Source organism: Artemia sp. Qi Xiang Cuo, chromosome 5, assembly GCF_049724085.1.
Source record: "Artemia sp. Qi Xiang Cuo chromosome 5, ASM4972408v1, whole genome shotgun sequence".
NCBI classification, from domain to species: Eukaryota; Metazoa; Arthropoda; class Branchiopoda; order Anostraca; family Artemiidae; genus Artemia; species Artemia sp. Qi Xiang Cuo.
The window spans coordinates 52,895,064-52,917,654 of NC_142798.1; the positions used below are offsets into that span (position 1 = coordinate 52,895,064).

The following is a 22,591-nucleotide window of genomic DNA, read 5'->3' on the forward strand; positions in this document are numbered from 1 at the left end:
GCCAGACAATTTCTTAGCCTTAGAAAGGTTTAGAACTGTGATTGGAAGATAATCACGACCATTAAAATCAAACAACAAGATAATATTAAGTATCGCCAAGATAATATTGGTGTTAATATTAAACACCATGCTAATCTTAATCGCTAAGAAGAGCAAGACTAGATTAAACCAACATAGGCCTGTCGAAATATAGACTAATAAGCAAAATAATTCAGAAATCAAGTAATGCAAAAAGAGAAAACCAATTACGGTGAAAGAAATTCCAAAAATTATAGTAATTCATAAATGCACTTATGACAAGATGGTAATTAATAGATTTTACTAACCTTATAAGCCAGTTACGACCTCAGGTCCCTAATAATCCTTAACCCCCCGAGAAATATAGCATAGTAAACCACATGTTATTCACGAAATTCAAGGTTCGCGAAGGCATGGTATTCAAGAGTTCAAAAAGATAAATATTCACTAGCGAGCATATGTACTTAACTAAAATTAATGACATGAAAACAGACATTTATACGAAGTATGAACAACTAAAGAGTAAATTCTAATGTCATTAAACGAAAGTTGTGGCCATAAAAGAAAGGAAGTGACTAGATCCCGAAACCGATAAAGCACTTTTACTCCTTGTTCAGAAGACATGTTTCAAAACAACTAAATTGGTAGATATAATTAAGAAAATTTTTGAAACTTTCTCTCTAAACGAGCTAATATAGAAGGGTAAACTAGTAAAGATCATCACGATAAAATACCAAGGAGAAAATAACAGATACTATAAATAATATCCTAACCACCTTTAGGAGCCCCCTCCCCCCCCTCTAATCGCGCGGCACCTTAGCACGGCGCCTACATTGCATCAAGCATAAATATATTTTAATTTTCATTTAGGAAATACAAAATAATTAAATTTTTATGCCTTACGACAAACTACAAAACCTATAGATAATACCACAATTGATAATAAGTATCTCTGCCAAGGGCGGTAACTCCGCCACGGGGAAAGGACGATTTAACACCTTAAAAGTAAGTGAGTTACACTTCAACTCACTTAACTCCCATTAATCAAGGATATACAAAGCTAAAGAAAATGAAAGAATAGATACTTTAGTGCACCAGTTACAGCTAAATGAGATATAAAGATAAATGAAAATACATTACAGTTTTACAGCTTAATTTTCAAAAGCCTTAAAGAATAAGTCTATATTTTCAGAAAAGGGCCTTAATGATATTTGTCGAAACTATATACGCTTAAAAAGGTTGTTTAAAAAGAAGCCTCGTTAATTACAGGTTACTTAAGAAAGAATTTTCGTTGTAAACAAGGATTCAACAAGTATAGAATCGAGTGCCACTTTAAATTCTAATAGAAAACCTTAGAGTTTCATAAAAATAATCGACACATATCGCATTACCTGAAACATGCTAACGAACAATATAATACGACCCTTTACTTAACTACAAAAAAAAACCCACTCGAATCCATATAAAAGATACTTTTAGCTAAGAATCAGTAGTAGTACCTTATATGCTTCCAAGGTGACAATAAAATTTTTTTTTCTTCTCTCAGGAATTAGTGAGAGCTCAGTACACATGACAATCCTTAATTCATAAAAGCAAAATAAAATAATAATCAGCGAATAACCCCATGAAATACTCTGAAAATGGAATAAGAGCAATATTTCAAATGTCCATACGTTATACGATGATGAAGACGGATGAACCCCCGAACATAGGAGGTTTGAGCCGGGAATGTGCACGGTGTATATCGTCCAACCGTGCGGGTACTTGACTCTTGCCTTCTGTTAAGAAAAAATTACACAAGTTACCAAATAAGGGAGATACGGGCGTTGTAAAGTCTGTTGCTGACTTGTTATGTAGCATCTGATCGGATCTTGTGACTCCCTGTAGAACATAGAAACTCCCTCTTGCAGAAATCGTTCTGGATGAAACTTGGATCATTAATGTGTCGAAATTCTGTGTGGAGGTTTTTTTCCATGGCTGATCGAGACTGAAGCTATTGTTCGTTTCGTTAGCCCTTGAATGGAGTCCGACAAGAAATCACTCCACAAGCACTACAACTGCCTAGCCGTCGAACTCCTTCAACAAATGGACCCTCAGTCATGCGAGGCGGTGGCCATGGTGGAAAAGAAGCGGTATTCAATCATTCCGTATCCGTTCCCATTTGGCCCTGGCTCTATATTAAGAACAACCATACAGATACAAGTCGTGCCTCCATAATAAAGAAAATAACTGACAAATGAATGGACCCTCAGTCGTAGGAGGCCTTGAGCAGTCGGGTGGAAGTCGTGTATACTATCCATATGCCTCCCGACTGGTTTCGGGATAACTATGAGAAGGTACTATCCAACAAGGAAGTGAACAGTGAATAAAAAGAGCTATAAACTACAGTCAAATTAAATGACCCCACAACATGGAAAATCGTTGGTCAGTGGTCGTTACGTTGGGTATCTTATATTCCCATTCGTCATGATTGTTTGTCCGTGGGACCATCGTGAGATAATCAACTCATCTCCCTATGAAAGTGATCCGTAAGAATTACCCTACGATACCTCTTCCTTTATAAAGAATCACTGTGACAAAAAGTGTTACAGGTACGTGGACACATTCCGAGACGTAGGGAATACTCTGACTCCGTGTTTTAACTGTTGATTATTTCGGGGAAAGATGCGTAGTAATATAATCAACACGATCATACGGGAGTCAGGTATGAAGATGGACAAAAAAAGTCCGATGTGTGGAGAATGCTTATTCAATGTGTAGGCACAATGTTGATTATCTTGTGGGCAGACGCCCTGGAGAAGTATTTTTTACAAAGTACAACTAGAACAGGAAGAAGTACACTACATTGATTTTACTACTAGAAAATTTACTATAACAAAAGTAACAGCTCAAAAGAATCTGTGAAGAAAACGAGCAAAAAAGCTTCATACATGAGGAAGTTGTGTACGGAGAGTGGATGATTTTAGAATTAGTTTTTGGAGCTTAGCTCTGGAATAGGTCCTGGAGGACCTGTTCTGGAGCTAATCTTCAGAAATTACTTTCAGTCCCGACATCTTGTTACTCCTTGGATCTATTCTTGGAGCAGTAATTTCCTCTGCGAAGAACGACTTGTACCAAAAATAATGCAAGAGCACTAGTTAAAATTAAATAACGTAAAAAAAAAGCCAAGTAGACAACTATAACCTACGGTAAACATTATAAGATTGAAAGTGCATAGCTATTATATAATCATTGTTATACCTTAAACTATTATAACTTAACATAATTAAATGGAAAATATATTACTATTAAGTAATAATTTACTTCATAATTACTGATAAATCTTATATAAAAACACATTTGCAGATACGGTATGTGAAATAAGCCTAAACCAATGGTTAAGGGAAATGCCGAAACAATCAACCATATGGCACGTGGCTTATATTAGCCTAAAATATAATAGAATAAAGTAAAGAAAAAAAAGTAACCATGATAAAATACCCAAGCCATCAACAATTAAATAATCGTGAACTAAAGAATCTAACCTCACGAAACCTTAAGAAAAGACATAGTGTAAACAACATTAATGTTCCTTTAAGAGAATGGGGACTTGTCGATAATGCATTAAAAGAAATGGAACTTGTCAGAGCAGTAGAAAATCTCGACTGCCCAAAACTATATAATCTTCTAAAATCTCAAAAGACAATGTTGGAACCACGAATGATCCTAAGATTAACGGCAATTTTAGTGCTTTATAACTTTAGTGCACGAGCAATGACAAAAACACTAGAGCACACTAGACTAAGTGCCAATCTAGCCTTCAAAGTTCTAATACAGCAGATTCCAAAAACTATGGAAAGCTCTTTGTGTGAATATATTGCCGACACTATTTGTACGACCAGGACGTCAACAATATAACCACAATTTGGCCCATAAAATTTCTCTCCATACTAATAGACCAAGGACACATGCTAAAAGGTGAAAGCTTCCTTAAGGCCTTATACACCAACTGTATAAATAATACGTATCTTAATCCAATAAACCCGTCAAGGGGATACGCCATTTTTCAAGTTACCCCAAGAGAATATAAAGACATAAATAAAATAATCCTGAATTTCTTCCAAGAAGATGAAAACTTTGGAAGAAAAATAGTCCCTGGATTAGACGTAATCGTACGTGAGCAACTATGCTGTTGCCAATCACACGTGAACTTAAGTTTCTCCGTGGTAAAAATAATAAATGACCCATTGTCTTTATCTCAGTTGTGCCGAAAAGTCATTCGACAAAATATGCGAAGGAATTACATAACCGCCACTCTGGAGGGTCTGCACCTCCCAAACAAATTATTAGTTTATTTAATGTACCTAAATATACATGAAAACTAAAAAAATGATACAATATTTGAACCCCAATTTTTCAGCTAAAGTGATTCGTCATGGCAAAATGATTGACTACTCAATATGCTTAAATCTCCGAATTCAAAGATGGCGCTGCCAGATGATGTACTAACATTGAAATTAAAACCCAAAATTAGTCGAAAAAACTGTATATATAAATAATCTCGTTAAAATAAACAGTAAAAGAACCTTACAATATTACCTAAAGCGTTATAACTATGAAAATCGATTATTATCACAATTTTAAACAGAAAGTGCATTATAGACCAGGATTGTATTAATAGTTATAAAACTATGAATCAGAGTAAATGTCACGAGATCTAAGTACATTATCAATATAATGACAAAAAGGTAGTTTCTCGAAAGTCTCTGTACTTTTAAGCCAGTAATACGACCGCAAAGTCGTTAAACTAGAGTACGGAGCTTTAGGAAAGCGAATTATGTTCGAACACACAAATAGCCAGATGCAAGGTGGCACCGGTGAAAAAGTAGTTCAACTTCAACTTAAAGTTACCTTGTCTTCCACTTAAGGTAAATATTCATTATTGGTTAATATTGAGCTTTAGATGACTCGGATTACGGTCGAACGAATTAGTACCCGATGTATTGAAGAAATGCCAGTGAAAAGGTAGTTAGACCTCGACCGAGAGTATACTATGATTATAACCAATCTTGAAAAAGTTAACTAGACAAAAGTCAACAAAAACTACCTCCTTTTGGCTATTGTTCTGAAATGTTCTGAAAGGACCAAATAAAGAAATGGCCAAAACAATTATTGATACAGCGTTTATATGTATTAAACATGCGAAAGAAAATGTTATATACTCGACGGCAATGATCATTGTGAATAAATCAGGGGAAGAAAATTTTTCAAAGAAATGGGATGTCAAACACGATTTAAGAGAATACAACATAGGATCATATATCTTTGGATTACGTTTAGCAAATACACCCAAATATCGGCCCGCAAGAGGGAAGCTAGGAATAAAATACAACAGCAGAAAGGGCAAGTACCTCCATTTTGTTCAACATGAAATACGAAAGTTACAAAAACAACATAAAGTTCGGTACTGGTATGTTAAAGGTCCTTGCCAGACAGATTTATTACTCCTCGACAAATGTAAAAAGCAAAAATTAGTTTATAAAATTGAAGGAAATCCACACTGAGTAAAATATCAAGGGAAACACGACCCCATCTAGGAAATAAAATACTACAAACAATATCTGTATAATCCAAAGAGTGTACTATATAGAGTGAGAAGTAATGAAATTGTGTTTAAAACAATTAAAACTTATGAATCAAAATCAAAAGTAATCAAGAAAACAAAAAAAGCTGTCCCAATCGAAAAAATCAAAGTTAACCCAAGCACTTTTATGTTAAAACAAAAATTCTCATGTGAAAGCAATTAAAATATCTATTCCCCCAGCCTAAGAATCAACCATACATTAACCATATGCAAAGTAAAAATTGTAAGACCACGAATCTTAATCTCATATTATTTCCTTTAGGCAATAAAGATTATAATAAATAAACATAATACAATATCAAAATTAATACCTTGTCTCCTCCCCTAAAAGAAAAAAAAGAACAAATAATAGGAATCTAGGTTCTCGTTCAATTATCAATCATAAGAAGTTTTCCTGTATAATGTCTAATGAAATATTAATTCCATAAACAGCAAAAAGGATGTGGATAACAAAAGTCATAACAATCCTCATTTCCCAAACCATAGCCCAAGATATGGTAAAACATGGAATAATCTTCAAACATGAGAACTCGTTACTTGCAAGCCCCAATGCTTGGAAAATATTTATGAAACTGGATCCCAAACCGTTTGAAAACCTATTTCAACAAGTAATGAGACTAAAGAAGAATACCAATCAATTGAAGGATTCCATATTCCAATTCTTATAATCAGATAAAAGCTTGCAGACCATGAAAGACATGTATCATAAGGAAAATAAAGAAAATATACCTCCCTTTCCTCCCAAACTGAAGTCAAAATTCATAGTAGACGACTTCTATAAGAAAATGACAGAAATTAATAAAGCACTAGGTAGTTACAACAAAGAAAGCAGAAGGAAAAGAGAATTAAGTAATGCGGACGGATCTATAAGCGAATATACTACGACAAAATATACCACAGGTTCCTTCTTGACAACTTCCAAGAGAAATAAACTCTATGATGGAAATTACGCAATGCCAAATGAACTACCGAGACGATGGACTTTTCTCAAGGAATTATGGCAAAATCATCCTGAACAAAATGTTACCAAGCAAATATTATCAAAACTCGCAAAGGTAAAAGACTAAAGACAAATTATTGACCAACAAATTATAAGTAATTAAAATTTTAAAATACACAACAAGATGATAATAATAAAAATCCTACAGAAAGAAAAAGAAGAGACACCAAGACAACCACGCCCACATATGAGACCCCAGTAATAGATATACAATCTTTAATGTCAGAAGTTACGACGAGCACAATCCCTGAAATTAACGCACTTAGCAAGAAAACACCTAGAAATTTGACCACACTAACCTATCTAAGATCAACGATACTTACAAAATGGACGTAGTCAACAGGACCCATGTATTACCGCACCCATTCGATTGGCATATTTACTATAGGCTTTAGGGCAAGACTCTCAGTAAGGCGTACCGAAATACAAACGATAAAAGTACAAGCGATTCAACCAATAGAAAAGAAAAATAAAACTAAGAAAGAGGAAGAAGACGATTACGTACATAAGAAATGTTGGACAATAGATGGCAAGCGTACTTGTGCAAGATTAGAAATGGCCCACCAGCCGGCAAAGGAAGATATTGAACAATTACCTGAGCTAAACGAGAAAAACGCTCTGTGAGTATCGATTCACCAATCTTTCCTAATATTATATAGACAGAGACTGCAAGCACTATTCGAATTGTTCTATACAGAAATACAATAAGTTAATAAGTTCAATAAGTTAAAGTATAGTACCATAAGAGTCTTCGATGTATTTTTTTTGAAAAATAAAGGCCGAAGGTCAGCTGGTCTAATACCGATCGTTTAAGAATTAGCCTCTCGCTTGTTTGGGATTTTAACTGAGGAAGACCTAAATATCCTAAGGGAAAACATAGGAAAACTAAATAACGCCATGAAGGTGACCTTACATGTCCAAAAGATACAAGCTAGTATAGCCAATGATCAGAAAGACAAAATTGAGGCAATCTCGAAGAAAATATCAAAGACAGTAAATATAATGAATTATTTAAAAAATGAAGTAAATCGTGTGATTACCGATTCAAGCCGCGCCATGGGTTCACTAGATATAGTGACAATGTCCTTGCTCAATCTAGCGACCGCCTTAAGCACATTTGAATTTACAGTGTTCGCCCTTACCGGAGGACCCTTGTCATATGACCGAGTCAATCCTTCGAACCTGAAAAATATCTTGGATGAAATAAAAACGCATTTAACGTTCGGACTACATCTACCAACAGAACCGGAAGTAGCAAAATTATTCCACTATTACACCAAGCTGAAGGTTCACATCACAGAGATAAACGAACAATTATTTGCAGTAGTAACAATCCCGTTAATAAATCAACAATCAATATATGACTTGTATAAAATTTCCATGTTTCCAGCCAATATAGGTAGAAATAATTCATTTATGACTATCACCCCCAAGGCGGAGTACTTGCTAGTTGATCAAGATAGGAGGAAATATGCCTTAGCAAACCCACGGGACCTAAAGGAATGTGTAGCATTCAAAAACCTAGTGGGTCAGCTAACACTGCCAGTTTATAATTTTAAACCTGGATCACGTATGTTAGATATATTTTTAAAAGAGACTCAACAAGAAGAAATTGACAACTCATGCGAAGCACTAATAGGCAGTACTAAGAGAAAAATATTCATTCACCTTAGAAATGATCTGTGGCTGTTTTCTGTTCCAAAAGAAACAGTGGGGACTATCTCGTGTTATAATAACACAGAAAGAATCGATCCAAGCTACAGAACTGAACTACAATTACAAGACGTGGGAACAATAACCATAAAACAAGGATGTCGATTAGTAACCAAAGAAGCCACGGTACAAACACCACTAATAACCACGAGCACGAATATAAAAAGTCCCAAGGTGGTCAATTTCAAACCTTTGAATTTGTCGTATACAATTCCTAATATTGAAAACGAAGAAGTAAAAGCCACAATATGGTCAAAAATAGAGAATATCAAGGGAACCTTACCTCTGACGAAAATAAGAGAAGCCTTAGACTCTCAAATTCCCCTATTCACCAATGAAGACCAAAGATTGATGTACATAGAAAGTAAATACGGACTATTTTCAACAACTTTTTGGTGGAATATTCTCCTGACGATAGGATTATTATTCATGATTTCTCTAACTGTAAGAACACTATTAAGCCTAAATTACGGAAGAATTAGGATAACACGTAGAAAAAGAGCAAAGACAGATCATATCGAGCCAATTGAGATGCAAAACCTAAACCCAGAACTCCTTGATAACCCTTAAGGAAAAAATAAGGGTGGATATGATCAGGCAAATGAGAGTAGAGGTCCTCATTCGTGCCATGTCCAGTCCCAAATTTCCACTTATTTTTTTTTGCAAACCCATGCAGCTGCAAAGATATATTTCCTAAGCGGCATGGACGCGCATAAACAATAAAGATTTGAAAATTTATAGTAAATCAAGACCTCTCATATAAACCATGTAGCCTACCTCGCAAGTAGTAGTATAATAGAAAAGCAAATGCTAAAGTAGACGAGTGTTAAATAACATTTAAAAACGTATTGAATATTAAATGTGTGCCAATTGCGCATACATATATAAGTATACATATAATTACCAAATCTTGAGAATCTTATATAGTGTCGTGTTTCGTAAACATAAACATATTTATTATGATTTCCTAGGTTACTACGAGATAATCAACCAAGTATAGCAACCTAGTATAGTAACCTAGTATTTCTACAATATGCATGTAAAATCACGAAGATTGCTTTTATTCGTCTTGTCTTTGAATTTAACAGTATCCATATAAAAGTTGATATTATTAGTACCACTAATCACGACTATTATTTCAAACAATAGTCTACGTATAATATTATGAAAACTGTGTATTGTTTTTATATATGTTTTAACTTATGTAATTGTAAAGAGCATGTGATTCTGCCCAGATATTTATATTCCAGGAAGCAGAGTAATCAGTGCAAATTAATTATTGGCGTAACAGCAAGCAACAAGGATACAACCCAGTAGCATCTACTTTCATCATTCGTCAACCACCGACAAGTACTCACCAAGGAAATATCTGAAGACGATACCCTGACGACAAATCCAAATCACCAAAACCTTGTACCAAGTCATTTTAACTCAAGCAATGTCGGCAAACCAAGGACCCCATATATAAGTATATATCTGAATTAATGATTACCTAGAGAATCGCCTCGACCAGTCATGTCGTAAAACTGCATAAATATACGTCAAATTACTATCCTTAGACGGCAAAGTCCTTAAGATTTAATGTTTGGAACACCAAGAATAACCCTAGAGTCAATCCCTCAAGGATTATATATCTTAAGCCCCAAATTAGAGACAATATGTTGAACCAAGATGAAAAGCTTAAGTTTTGACTCTATCCAATTATTATTAGATTTCGCAAAACCAAACCATCATCCATGTAAAGAAGAACCAAACATGATCAATTTAATGGGAAATAAAAACTGTACGTGCTAAAATTTTTCCCGAAATGAAGTGTTCAGAGAAGAGAACCAACCAGTTATTAGTATTTTAATCTCCAAGTTAAGCCCTCAATGATTGTGCATCATTTAACTGGGAATCAAGGACAAGTCAAGTTTTGATCCTGACATAGATAACGTTAAATGTCGTAACACAGCCCAACGTCCAAATGAAAGATGGACTGAATATAAACAATTTACGGGAAACACAGACTGTACGAGTAGTAGATTTTCCCGAGGATAAAGTGTTCAAGAAGAGATACCCAGCCCAGCGATTAAGATACCCATTTCATGTAATCAGTTCCCCAAGAGTATGTTCCTAGTATACAATACAAGAAGGACTGAACGTGAACAATTTACGGGAAACACAGACAGTACGAGCATAAGATTTTCCTGAGGATAAAAAGTGTTCAAGAAGAGATACCCAGCCAGCGATCAAGATACCCATTTCATGTAATCAATTCCACAAGGGTTATGTACCTAATAGACATTTCAACATCCCTGTGACAGCAACCCATCGTATTTGACATGACAAAACATGCACGGACAATTTTGTGCAACAGTCATACTTATGAACAATGTAAACACTTATCCCAAGCAACAAGTGCCAAAAAGATGAAACACCACGAAGACGAACCATAAACAATTAACCGACACAATAACTGTTCAACGCAAGCCCAAAATTAAGTGACAACGTATGTGAGTATTATAGACACGTAGAATAATGAAGTAAGTGTGAAGTCTTATATATCTAACTTGTAACTTTAATAAATACTGAAAAACATCAAAAAAAAAGATGAAAACCAGTGCAAGCTACCTTATCCCAGTGTTGCAATCAGATATTAAGTTAAAAGATGTTAATGTGTAAAAAAAAATTTTTTTTTCTCTCTTGCAAACTATTTTAATTCATACATATCAGTGTATTGTAGTTAGGTGTTTTGGATGTAGTTTAATGTTTTTGAAGTCAGATACTTATCGTACCAATATAGTATCAGGTGGAAGTATAAACTAGTATTAGAAGTAGCAAATATGTACCACGTTAAGTAATAAAGTAATTACAAAAGCAGAACTTAATTAGTTGAAACCATGTAGAAGTATTAGCATATCAGGTGAAGGAATTTTAATATTAGGTGAAGGAATAATAATATAATCGTATCATTATAACGTCAGGTGAAAGTATAGTCAGGTATTGAAAAAGGCAAATATGCACCATTTTAAGTGATAAAATAGTCGCATCAGGTGAAGGAATCTTAATATTAGGTGGAGGAATAATAATCGTCATATAATCATATAACATAATATTATAGTCAATAAAAACTCGTTGGCCCTTTCACCAAATAGAGTGAGTAGGTGATGGACTTTAAAGTAATGTCTTTATATATGTAATCTCATAAAGCAATCGGGAATACGAAATTTTTTTTTGGACAATTTACCTAAGCTGAGTTAATTCAAGTAATAAGTACCAAGTTAAATTCTTTTATAGAATGATAACAATTTAAAAGAGTAAAAGGAGTAGGATAACACAACGATGAGGACATCGTTAAGAATGGACAGGATGATATGTAATGGGATCAATTTTCAAAAACCTCAAAATTTTCCAACTAAAGTTACCCAAGTAAAAGTAAAACCACCCAAAATATGAACTTGAAGAATTCAAATGACCTACAGATCGAGCAAGACTCAAACGTCCAATTTAACATAGTGAAACAAATGTATCTAATTTAAACATACATTGTAATAATCTTTCCCACAGAAAATCTAATAAATAAATCCACCTTTGTGTCGCCAATGTATGCAATAAATATCAGTTTGACCAAATTTTATATGACAGGTGACTAACAATGTAATTTAAATCTCAAGAGCTTGAAATACCAAACCATCAAGAGATAGTAGAATTTATTATCCTCATTAGCAAAAAGCTATAGTGTAAAACTTTGTTCGTTCTGAAAATATCAGGATAAACATCTCAATGTAATTAAATCCTATTGTCCTTTAAGATTTATTATCCTCATTAGCAAAAAGCTACAGCATAAAACCTTGTTCGTTCTGAAAATATCAGAATAAACATCTCAATGTAATTAAATCCTATTGTTCTTTAAGAATTTTCACAGAAATAAATCATCAGCCTTCCAGGAAATAAGTGACACCTTACAAGCAAAAAGATACGGTGTATAACTTTGTTTGTTTTGAAGAATTCCAAAGTGATGTCTTACAAGTCATAAATCTTAATTAAACCCAAGTAGCTCATTGGTTCATCATTACCCAATAGCAACATAGGTCATATAATAGAACCAACAGATTTTGTAAAATGTACTTGTGAGTAACGCCCGGACGTAACCTCTAGCGAAATTGGGAAAAGTAGATTGCTAGAACTTAGCAATTTTGAGTCAGTCTTATTTGGAGTCTTATTTTGGAGTCTCATCCGAGTCTTTTACTAGTCCTTGGACTGTCTTTTAAACAGTCTTGTGTGAGTCTGTTATCAATCTTGAGTAATCTTCTCAAGAGTATTTCGTGCGGACTTATGTGAATTTTATGAAAACTTGAAAACAGTATTATTGAACATTGTTTGTATTCGATTGTAATGTGTCTTTGATATTATCACCGAGCTCTGCGACGATTATGTGAGTAAAAATAAACACATTACTTTCTTATTTTATTCTCTCTATGTTAATATTTCTCAAGTTTGTTAGTCCTTGTGGTTCCACTCGCTCCTAAGGGAAACTGAACTTTTTCAGTCTGATTTTAACTCAGTCTGACCGTTAATATAAGCTCCCTATTTGTACTACTAGTTTAAGCCCCCTACTCTAGAAGTTCCGCCTCCACTCAGGTAAGCCACACGCGAACCGTCAGCCAAGAGCTTGACTAAATTTCCCCACTGAATTAATTAATTGGATTTTCCGTATTAGGAAACATCATTTAATTATTAATTGGAATTTCCGTATTAGGAAACATCAGACTATATAAGAAAAAATTATTTTTATTAACCCCCCCCCCCCCCATTAGACTATCCAGTGTCAGAAGTGTCACAAACTGGGACACACGACAAACAAATGCAATGAAATTCTCAGAGAGTGTAGTAATTGTAAATCTTTCCATCCTAAAGAGCTGACAACTTGCAACAACACTCAGCCTACATGCATCAATTGCAAAGGCCCACATGAATCTACAAATAAATCATTATGCCCTGCATACAAGAAAAGAGCCCTAACACTCCAAATATCAACAGAGAAGGCCATCCCATACCCCTTTGCAGCAATGGAAGCAAATGCTGCCCAACAATACCAAATAAAGCCTGTAATGAAACGAACCAAAACCCCCAAGTCACACGCCCCCAATGCATCAAGCACCCCATATAAAACACCATCTTCTAAGCCCCCTAGCTCAAATCCCAATCAGAAGGAATCACCGAGCCAACAAGCCTCCTTGTCCGGTAAGATGAGGTCAGCCTGGCCCCCCTCCCAAGAAGAAACAAACCAGAAACATTACCAGGAATCAATCCCCTAACCGACAAACAGGATGCACAACCAAAAATGCAATCCCCAAATATATGCTTATTCATTCTAAACTGTAAAGCAGTTCATACCATGAGCATGCTTCAACTACAAAAAACAAACATTATTGTATAATTGGAAAAAATCTACCTCCAATATGATAAGCTCATTAAATCCAAAAAAGATCTTGATTTAATTCTCACAAAGCTAAACATTAATACACAGTCATATGAAGAATAAATCAACAAAACAAAATATATCAAGACTACAATTGAATGTAAGATCACTCACATAAAAAAATCTAACTGAACGAACATAATTTATAAACAATAATTCCATTAATTTTGGGTCGGTCTAGGACACAAATTTAACCCAAACTCAGCTACGCAAATCTGTCGAATGTGTTATCCTCAGAAAGGATAAATCTTCAAAAGGACGAGGAGTCGTGATAGCTTTATTAGTGAAAAATAATATAAAATTTTGTGGCATCAATTTTCCAGATTTTACAAATGATGTTGATGTATTTGGTATCAGTGGTTGCCTGAATAATTTAAAAACCTACATAATAAGCTTTTATAACATTAATGGCCAAACTACAGATGCCAAGGATTTCTTTAATTATATAAATAATTCTAATATGTTAAAAAATATCATTATTTGTGGAGATTTCAATGCCCACAGCCTTTTGTGGGGGAATAAACCAGCAAATAAAGCTGGTAAATTCATTGAGCATATGAATTCAAATAATAATGAATTAGCTGTTGCTACCCCTCCAAACCTGAATACATATTTCAACCCAAAAAGTGGCAGATTCTCCACAATAGACCTACAAATTGTGTCATTAAATTTTTTGAATAAAATTTCCATAAATAAAATTGATAGTCTATGTACTGACCACTTTTCTATAGTTTGCTCCCTAAATGAACCTGCTGAAACTTTATCTCATACCTCCAAATATATCAACACTAAAGCAAATTTGTCTATGTTCCAAAATAAGCTAAATTATGAAATTACAAGTTTCACCCAAAGTTCATGCATTTCTAACACAACAGTTGACACACATGCTGAAGCCTTGACATCTTTACGAATAAATACAGCTAATCATGCTATCCCCAGGATAACACCTAAGAAAACATTCCCTAAACAAATTCCTAAAGCATGGTGGACAAATGAGTGCCTAAATAAATGGAGGATAAAAAAGGCAGCTAGGACAGAATTCATAAAAAAAACCATCACCTACTACATATTTAAAAAAATTACAAGCAGAATCGAATCTAAAAAAGACTATAATAGATGCTAAATATAAATACTGGAATAATTTTGCAAATAATCTCTCCAGAGAAACACATGAGCCAATTATACATAAAGTCATAAGCCACATCTGTGGGAAAAAGACTTCCCTAACCCACTCCTGTATGAGCTTATACAAAATAATACCCATTATGATAATGATAATGAAAAAGCTAACCTATTTGCAACTCTTTTTGTTAATAAGCTAACATCAAATAATCAAAGGAAACTGTCCACAATTCCTATGAACCCAAGTTACCAACCACACCCAGGATCCGAGAACATAACTAATCCATTTTCAATCCATGAATTGAATAATGCAATACATCATATTAGGACCAAAACTAGCGGCAGCTAAGACAATATACACCCTACATGGAGAAAGAATCTCACAAATTCATACAAACAAGAACTGCTAAATTGTTATAATCACGATTGGGCATCTTCTAGGTTCCCCAATATATGGAAATGTTCGTCCCTCCTACCAAACCTAAAGAAAAATAAACCAAAAGATAACCCTGAGTCTTATAGGCCCATAATGATTACTCCTGTGATGGGGAAAATAATAGAGAAAATGACCTATCACAGACTCCTCTGGTTTGTTGAAAAAAATAATATGATCCCTCACACTCAAACTGGTTTCAGGAAACACCACTCCTCAACAGATGCTTTCATTTTGCTAACAAATGCAATAAATGAATCTTTCTCAAAAAATAATGTCCTAGTTGCAGCTTTCCTAGATTTTGAAGGGGCATATGACAATGTGAACCACCAAATCCTTTTAAACAAACTTGCAAACCTTGGAGTACCCCCTAAGCTGGTATCTTTTATTAAATCCTTCGTAGAAGTGCGAAGTTTCATCGTTTGTGTTGGTTCAGCCTCTTCACCCCAAAAGACAATAACCAAAGGCCTAACTCAGGGAGCAGTCCTCAGTTGCCTCCTTTTTGCCCTATATCTCTGGGACATGAACCTACCCCACACGAATCTACAATATGCTGATGATCTAGTGCTATGGTCATCTGGCAACACCTTTCAGATAGCACAGTCACTTTTCCAGTTTGAAAAATTCTCTCAACATTCAGATTTACCAATTGCACCCACTAAGTAAAAAATAATCCAATTTCACCGGAAGCGAAACTATGTTAATGCAAAACTAACTCTAAATAAAACAACTATTCCAGAAGATAATCATATTAATTACCTAGGACTCATGCTTGACCAAAAACTTAATTTCCACCTCCACATTTCAAACACAATAAAAAAATGCTATAAAAAAACAACTTTACTAAGAAGACTTCTTTCCACATCATAGGGATGTAACGAGAAAACCTTACTCCATTTTTATCAATCACTTACACGACCCCATATTGTTTTTGAGCTCATCCTCTATGGTGCATGTGCAAAGACCCAGATGCAAAAAATTGAAACAACACAAAATGATATAATACGTCTCATATTTGGTCTTAGGAAACCCACTAGCACCAAGTTTCTGCTTATGGAGAGTGGATTAACAACAATATGGGAGAGACGTAGGTTTCTCTTGACAAAACATCTTACAAAAATTGAATCAAATAGCTCACACACATTACATACTTGGTTAAGAAATCCAGCCATGTATAGAGGCATTGCAGATGAGTATGCCAATATTCAGAAGAAGTTCCCCATGCCAGCAAAGTCTATTGCACCCACTTTCCCCCGATCCCCCCCATGGAATTGGTCAAGCCCCATAACAAATAATGAAGTTTCAAAGTGGAATAAATATTTAACCCCCATTGTAGTTGTCCAGAAAAAATTTTCAGAACTTAATACACTTACTTAGAAAACTAACGTCAAATTATTTGTTGATGGGCCAAAATGCTATGAGAAGGCAGTAAGTGGTGCTTTCTGTCCCCACCTGAAAACTACGACGGGCAAACTACTACATCATAATTCACCCTTAATGTCTTCTAAGTTCAATATCATAATCATGGCATTAGAACACCTTAAGGAAAACCACCCTTTGATTGCAAGTTCAAATAATATTATCATATATTCCGACTCTCTATCAAGCCTTGAGTTGCTGGCCTCAGCTCCTCAATATAAGTTGGACATTGACACTTATCATTGTCTCAGTATTATTGATAATCTTGCTTCAAGTGGCATAAAAACTTATTTTCAGTACATTCCTAGCCACTCTGGCATAAGTGGTAATCATCAGGTTGATGAAATAGCAAAAAATGCTATAAATATTGACCATCCAAGTGGAAGACCAATCCCAATTAGAGATATTTACCGATGGATGCTATCAGATATTAATTTTAATAAGATTAATCATATCCTTTCCCCCTTTCCCAACAAGTATATTTCTAAAATTTATCATAGCATTCGTTCTGGATCAAATGGACTAAATTTCCATGCATTCTCATATAAGTTTTCTAATTCAAGTGGTTCAATTCCCCTGTCCTCTTTTTACAGGCATTAATATGAATAATGAAACAAACGACCATAGCATATTCGAATGAAATATGCTGACGTCTGCACAACATACTTTGCTTTGTAAACTGTTAAAATGCTTCAAACACCACAAAATCTCATTATCAGTCAAGATCCTAGCCAACTTTACCTGCACATAGATCACAGAAATTGATATCTATCATATTATAGTTGAACTCCTTGAGTCCAAAGATCTGCTGAAAGATATCTGAGAATATCTAATAAATAAGAGACAACCAAGACAGTAGCTCTGTAGCCCACAGAGTGAAGCAAAAAGAAAAGGGCTAAATAGTACCAACTGAATAGCCCGCCTGCTGTGAATTAGAAGAAGAAGAAAAGTGTGTCTTATTTTCAAAAAGATCAGGGAATCTCCACATTACCATCATTATATATTATATAAAACCTTGATTAGATCTTACCATGCAAGAGAAGGTAGGGTAGACTATAAGGTTTTGTGGAATACCCATGTTCACTTGGTATCACTCCCCAGAACTATTCTTTATAATCCTGAGGAGGTAGCATAAAAGACAACAGCACTTAAAAGCAGCTTAAAAGACAGCTGTTGAGTTGAAAATGAATGCACAAGACTATAACTATTCAATGAAAATGTATGTAAAAACCAAAAAAAGCGTTTTTGTTATGTTTCAATTTTATTTTTTCATTTTGTCTGAAGTAGCTGCATTATGTTAAAACTAATCATATTGTATACATTTTTGGGACAAAGTAAAAGCTAAGATGATGCATTAAAATTAACTTTTACCTTTCTTGAAGCTAACGTTGCAATCCGTACAACATGGGAGTAGTTGAACCTCATTATTTCACAGACAGTTCAGAAGCCTTGTGTTATATTTGACAGGTTATCCTGATGCTTGCACTAGAGGGTACTTCAAAAATGTTCAAGGGAAACTTGTATAAAATTTTATCCAGTTGAAACCTAAAAAATTCATAAGGCTTTCTGCATGTGTGTTTCTCAACTTGAAATATGATAATCAACTGCATCATTGTTTGGAAAATGAGAAATGGAGACTTGAAATGTGTTTCGATTTAAGCTTAAGCCATGAAATTTGCAAGCAAAGCTAAAAATGACACAAAGATAAATCTAATGCATGTTCCAAGATTAACAAGTACTGTTTTTTTTTCAATTGTGAGCTATACAACTTTTTTTGTAAAAAAAACAACAACAAGCAATTAACACCAAGCCCACAAATGAGCATAGACACTCTTCCCCCTCCCCAACAACCAAATTAAAAAAAAAAACAAAGCCTAAAATACAAAATCCCTAATCAATATAAAAGCTTTGATAAATCTCAAAAAAGTAAATTGACAGCTTCTTTAAGTCTCAGAGATACTAATGAGCATTAGTCACATGGGTCACAGATGTGGACTAAATTTAAAAAACAAAATGTAGAGTGACAACTATTTATGAACATAGGTAAACAGTTATCAGGACTTGGGGCCAGAGTCATCCTAAAAAGCCTGTGAGTATTCAACTGAGAGCCAGCCAACACATCAGGAAGAGGACTAACCAATTTGTCAAGTTTCAACATCCCCAAGGAAATATGTAACTTCCCATCAATGTTTGTGGTATTTATAAAACAAATTCTACACTGACGTTATAATAGTAAAAGGGGCTCACAACCAGAAGTTAAAATATTAGAAGCTACAGTGACGAGGGTGGTCAAATATAGTTGAGAAACATTGGTGCTTTGGAATGCAGAGGAAGATTTGTTAGATATTTTCTAGAGGAATTGTCTATGGACTGTTTTGGGTACCTTTTTGACTGACTGTATTTCAAACAGTAAGCTGTAGGAAAAATCTGATTTTACCCCAGTTTCTAGGGCTGTAATGAGAGAAAGATTGAAATAGTTAGGACAGCTTTTGCAGATGAAGGATGGCAGAATCCAATTTTTTCCTATTTTGCCATCCATCTAGGGCCAAACAAAAAGCAGGTCACCCCCAAACAGGGTAGGAAGAGCTTGTAGGAAAAGATCTAAAGAAAACTCGAAGTTCTTGGGAGGGTGTAAAGAGAAAAGCTATAAATAGATTGAAATGAAGGAGTGTGAGCAGCTGTGCTGGCCATAAGCAGCTTGGTGCTGTAGCAAATTTTTAGTAGTAGTAGTCAAGCTTCCAACCCTAGCCTACCATGGCAATACAGGAGATGCAGCATTTGTTTGCAATCTATTATATTCCGAAATCCTCACACCCCTCTTTCAGCAGTCAAAATATGCTACAACATGAGACTACTCCTAAAAATTGCTACAGAATACCTCCTTTGGTAGAGTATAGCATTATTTCTTCCTGACCCCAAACCATTCCAATTTGGAACAAACAGTTTTTCTAAGTCTACAGTAACTTCAGACACTATCAACAAATTTGAAAATGTAGCTTACTCTGATTGGGCTGGAGAATGGTTATTTGCTTATAACTTACCACCTACCTAACTGGTTCAAATGCAAGATCTTGACAGGATCCCATGAAACCTTATCTTGATGAAATGGTATTTAAGCTAATAGCTCAAAATTACTTTCTGATGAGCAATACATACAGTCAAAATTGAGTGTTGATGAAAACCCACTTACATGCCACCAAAGGAGATGTATTTGAAAATAAAAGTTAATAAATGATGAAGCACCCAATTCTTAGTCAATAGCTTATGGAGGAATACTAGTTATAGTTAAAGCCAATCATCCACTTAAATACATCATGCAATGGTGCATTTACTGTTTTGTCACTCCAATAGTTTAGTTTCTTAACTACTCATAGACTGAAGTAAACCCTGGATATGATTGCAGAGCCCTTGTGCAAATCTTCTAAATATCATTTACCTCCAGGGAAACTACAAGCAGACTGCGAATTAGCAAATATAATGCTGGTATTCACAAAAGGAATTTGCACCAAGCCTGAAGATTATGAACATATTAGCCTAATTTCAGCTGTTGTTAAAACTACTAACTTTAGATGCAAACAAGTCACCATGTCCTGATAGTCTACACCACTATGTAAAGAAACCATTTATGTGATTACAGAGCCTCTCAATCAGATCTTCTAAACATCACTTATCTCTAGGGAAGTACATGCAGGCTGAAAATTAGCTTACACAATACTGGTATGTGATGCAATATTTTTTTGCTAATTTTCTTATAAAAAAAAAATTGACATGTGATGCCAATAAAATCCAGTTTGAAAGAGAAAGAGCAAAATTTTGCAAATAACTTAAAGCTATATCTGGCCTAATTTGAGAGCTAGAATACAGTTGCAACAGAAGAGATTATTATATTTGTAAAGAACTTTTAAAAAGGAATCCAATGGTGTAGTTCTTTGATAGATTTGGAGTTTTTTTTTATTACTTAGGTAGGAACAAGGTAAATGTAAAATTTGATGTATCTTCTTTTTGCTCTTCTTAAGTATAATACTTGCTTCTATTGTAATTTCAATTTTTATCCCTTAAAGGTGATACCTTGATTCTTGTTTTTTCAGCTTGAAACAGACTAAAATAAATGATTAAAAACCTACCATTCCATTATAGATCAATTATTTCTAAGTCATATTTTCTACATGTAATGATTTGTTCCAGTCAAAATCAATATATTTCTACTATTTTTCTATTTTATTAATTCTGCCACTTTCAAGTTTTTATAAGCTACACTTTCTGAGCACTAAATTTTGAGACAAAATTGTCAAAGTGAGCAGAAAAATTTCTGTGTGGTCACAAAATAATCATGCAAGCAAATTGCTGAGAATTTCCTATATATTGACCTGCCAAGTAGAAAACACACCCCCATTGGAAAAAGATCTTAGTGAAGATTATTAGAGGCCCAAATGATAAATAGGTACTCCTGTACTAACCAGACTCTTGGACTTTAGGGGGCACCTAGCACCTAGGTTAGGCTACATATTTAATATATGGTATGCTTTGATGCTTATAATTGATGCTTTGCATGCTTATAAATTTCCCATATGGTTTTTAGTTCTTGGTTTTGTTGCAGTTGGCTTAATCTATGGGTACATGAGTTGAAACAAGAGTGATGCATGGCAAAATGCTTGGGAAAATTAATTTAGGAAATTTAATCTAAACCTGAAAAGACTTGATTCAATTCACAAATGTGCCCTGAAAATAAACAGAAATATGGATGACTTTCTTTCCCATGAATCACTTTATCATTTATCATGCTCAGTTATCATTTTCAAATTTTTGTTTGGATTACTTCCATCAGCATTCCACAGTCTATTCCAGTTGGTATCAGAACAACACCCTAGGAACACAATATCTGCCTCAAACCTTCTGATAAGACAAACACCTATAGTATGGTTGGATTTTGCACTGGTTGTGGCATGCACAAAAGTGTGGAATGTGCTTCCACAAGAGCTGAGATGTAGGAGCTCCCTTTGGTCTTTTAAAAATAATGTGAAAAAATATCTTATTGGATTTCAAAATATAGAGTTAATTAATAATTCAGATGTTTTTGTCTTGTTTTAAAAATTATTATCATTATTATATTGGTTTGTTTTTTGTTTTTTATTTATCTATTATTATTTTGTAACATTTAAGGTAGCTATGCTTTTGGGGAGGAAGGGGGGAATCTCTTAGATAATGATTTGTATGGATGAGGGATGTGGCTGTGTTGAAGAGTAAAGCATGAGTCATAAAGGATGATTAGGAGGAATAATTATTTTTTAAGGGACTCAACATGAGCTTTTTGCATAGAGAAGTTTATTTATTTCTATTTGTTTTAATAAAACCTAATTGAATTTAATTGAAATTGAATTAGGCTATATATTTGAATATTAGGGAGCAAGAACATACCCAGGATTTTTTTTTCAGGAGGGGGTGGGGTTACTCGAATTTTTTTTTTGGGGGGGGGGGGGGTGGTTTAAACAAAAAAACTAAAAAAATGCATACAAAATTTGTTTATATTCATTTTGTTAGATTTTTAAAAGTCAGACAAACATTTTTTTTTTTTGGGGGGGGGTTCAAACCCCTTCAACCCCCCCCCTTTTGGGGCATTGTTTAGGAGTAGCAAGGGGGGACAGTTGCTCCCCTTAATTATGTGGAGAAAAAATATCATACATCCCATGCCCTTTGACTATCCATATATGGACACCTCTTGCCCCACCCCCAAATAAAATGCTGGAGGTTCACCCCTGCCCCTCCCCCCAAGTATGGCCTTGTTAGGGAGGGTTGGGGGTA

The 22,591-nt window shown here is 34.6% G+C and overlaps 1 protein-coding gene across 3 annotated transcripts in view; it reads right to left on the minus strand.

The window, feature by feature from the left end:
• Ttc19 (tetratricopeptide repeat domain 19) overlaps positions 1-22,591 on the minus strand; it is a 157,103-nt gene that overhangs the window by 130,494 nt on the left and 4,018 nt on the right. For 2 of the 3 annotated variants that reach the window (XR_016141794.1, XM_089089702.1), the window contains exon 2: positions 18,164-18,337. The exons of the other annotated variant lie outside the window; for it this stretch is intronic. Coding sequence is in view for 1 of the 2 variants with exons in the window: in XM_089089702.1 (XP_088945828.1) it covers positions 18,164-18,217 (54 nt within the window). In the remaining variant the exon portion in view is untranslated. The remainder of the gene's footprint in view (positions 1-18,163; positions 18,338-22,591) is intronic. 3 annotated transcript variants of the gene reach the window in all.